The 2782-nt window shown below is 45.2% G+C and overlaps 1 protein-coding gene across 1 annotated transcript; it reads right to left on the bottom strand.

Moving 5' to 3' along the window:
- Nucleotides 1-619: 619 nt before the first annotated feature.
- LOC117347564 (C-C chemokine receptor type 8-like) lies at nucleotides 620-1744 on the bottom strand. Its single transcript, XM_033918659.1, has one exon. It carries the CDS (start codon nucleotides 1742-1744, stop codon nucleotides 620-622), a length of 1125 nt encoding a protein of 374 aa, XP_033774550.1.
- Between the last annotated feature and the right edge of the window lie 1038 nt (nucleotides 1745-2782).

The following is a 2782-nucleotide window of genomic DNA, read 5'->3' as shown; positions in this document are numbered from 1 at the left end:
AATTTCCGAAAACTGCAATAGGATAACATAGCTTGTTGAATACATTTACTTAACCAAGATTGTTGCCTACCAAGATTGTTGCCTACCAAGATTGTTGTTCCTAGGGTCCTAGATAGGACCCTAGGAAATGCTAGGGTCCTATCTAGGAAGGTCTTATATGTATACCCATTAATTTTTGGATAAGCAAATAAGTAGAAGTTTCTAGTTTCTCTTGATGGTCTGTGCAACACAAAATGAGGATAAAGGTAAGCTGGAGACAATCCCGATATCAGCTTAAAGCAGATACAGGAAAATTTGAATAATACTCTTGCCTCCAAAGGCAGCCAATGAAGTAAACAATAATATGGACTAATATGGTCGTTCTTTTTTAAACCAAAAATCAATCTAACAACTGTATTCTGAATTATCCTTAATTTCCTTATAATTTTTTGGGTGCTCCTAAATAGATGATGTTACAATAGTCTAAAATAGATAAAATTAATGCCTGTACCAATAGTCTGAACGATATTTTTTTAATGGTTCTTAATTTCCACAATGTAAAAAAAGCATTTTTGTACCACTAAGTTAGTGTGTTCTGCTAGTGTTAAATGTACCTGCTCTGAGGCTGAACTGGCACACTCTAATCCTGTCTGTGGTGTTCTTGATGAACAAGGGTTCTTTCAGAATCTAAGGAACTCATCACAGTATCGAAAGCCTCTGACCTTTCCATATGGGCTTTGCAGGTTTTGCTTTTCCCTGCTTCCCTGAAAAGCTTCCATAATCGTGTTCGAAACTGATCAGAAAGGCCAAAGTAAATGATGGGACTGATGCAACAGTTGGCAAAGGCCAAAGCAATCGTCATGTTGGTAGCAACGTATAGTGTGGGGGTGAGAGCCAACTGCCGTCCCCCTGTGATAAAAAGCAGCAACCAGCAGGGGACCCACATGAGAACAAAGGACCCAACCATGGTCAGGATCATGACAGTGGCCTTCCTGTTGACCTGCAGACTGGAGGTTCTTTGTACAATAAGAGACTTTCGAGACCAAAGGGCGTGAATGACTTTCAGATAGCACAGGATCATCAGGGACATGGGGGGGAAGAAGGCAACTCCTGCCAGAAGTCTGCTATAAAGTGTGATCTGCTGAGTTGTCATGAGAAGGACGCAAGTCAGAACTCCGTGGACCTTTGCTACTGAACTATAGACCCACAATGGGAATGACACCATGAAGCTCACTACCCAAATGAGTAGGCAAACTAAGGTCATCAGTTTTTTGGATAAAGTCCGAGAGCGAGTCGGGTGGACCACTGCCAGATACCGGAGCACGGACACAGCGAGCATACTGTACAAACTGGAGAAATTGCTCCAGAGACAGACGGCAGGGTGGGTCAAGCAAACCACATAGCCTATCCGCCACTCCACCGTGACTAGGTTGAGAAATGTCAAGGGAATACAGTAGAAGAGAAAGACAAGGTCCGAGACTGTGATGTTGATGATTAATGGAGAAGTCAGACGTGAAAGGGGCTCAGTGCTCATCCTCCGGAGATTCTGGAGCAGGACCAGAAGCATCAGAATGTTGCCGGGTATGCCCACCACAAAGATGAACATATAGACTGAAGCCAAGATGTATCTGCTGCGAGTCAGGAAGAGGTCACTGGAGTCTAGAGCGGAGCAGTTCCTCTGGCCGCAGGTCCTAGTGGCAGGGGGAGAATCCTCAGCGCTTGTGGCATTAAAATGGAGATATGCAATTACAGGTAATATCTTCATCCTCTGCTACAGAAAGATAAGAATATCACATTAACTATAGAACAGCCTGGGAGATAGTAGTGCTGGGAAAAACAGACAAATCAATCAACTGTTCATGAAAATAAAGGGGTTGTTATTTAAAAGTAGTTATGTGCAGTGGCGTAGTAAGGGTAGGAGGTACCCAGGATCATGGAACCAGGAAGTGATGTCAGAGGGAAATCCAATACTGGCGCGAGGAGCATGCTTCCGAAGCCACTTGTTCTGGCGAAGACTTAGAGGTATGGGGGAGGGAGAGCATAAGTGTGGAACAGGGGAGGGAAGGAGCAGGGAGCATGGAAGGAGTGGGGGTGCAGAGAGGAGGGCACAGGGGGTGGGGTCTTTCCCTCCTCGATCCTTCTCCCAGGGTGAGAAAAAGAAAGGGAGAAGCCGAGTCGGCGCCCCGTTGCGGCCGGAGCCGGTTCCGATCCCGAAGCAGAACTGAGGTAACCGGGGAGTGGCTAAAACCTGAACCGGAGGCAGGATCGGACCGGGGACCGGCGCGCGCCCCCACCCCGGGGCTGAGACCGATTCCCCTCCGGAGCCGGAAAAGGGGGGGGGGGAGAGGAGCAGCGAGATCCGATCCGGAGCTGGAGCACGTGTGCAATTCGGATTCCCCACCCCCGGCTGAATTTTGATGAGTCGCTGGCGCAGGCGCCAAGAGCAGTGACACAGAAGCACACTTCACGCCACCAGGACTCACGATATTTCAACAATGCATGAGCGTTCTAGGATTTTATTTATGATATAATCATGAAAATATAAAATAAAGCACGTAATATACATTTTAAAATATGCAAATTAAAACATATGTTAAGAACTTACTTAGAATTCCGCAAAATGAAGATATTGTCACAAAAAAATTTTTCAATAGTCTATAAACACTTCACTAAAGTATTGAACCTACTGAACTCAAAAGGCGAGAATCAAATGATCGTGTACGCAATCCTAAAATAAGAATCTTTTCTAATAACATTAACACGTGTTTCATATTATCGAAGTAACACGAATATAACCGAACGT

The sequence above is a fragment of the Geotrypetes seraphini genome, chromosome 13 (assembly GCF_902459505.1).
Source record: "Geotrypetes seraphini chromosome 13, aGeoSer1.1, whole genome shotgun sequence".
Taxonomy (NCBI): domain Eukaryota; kingdom Metazoa; phylum Chordata; class Amphibia; order Gymnophiona; family Dermophiidae; genus Geotrypetes; species Geotrypetes seraphini.
The sequence above is the reverse complement of the archived record's forward strand: the minus strand, read 5'-3'. Positions and strand labels throughout refer to the sequence as shown.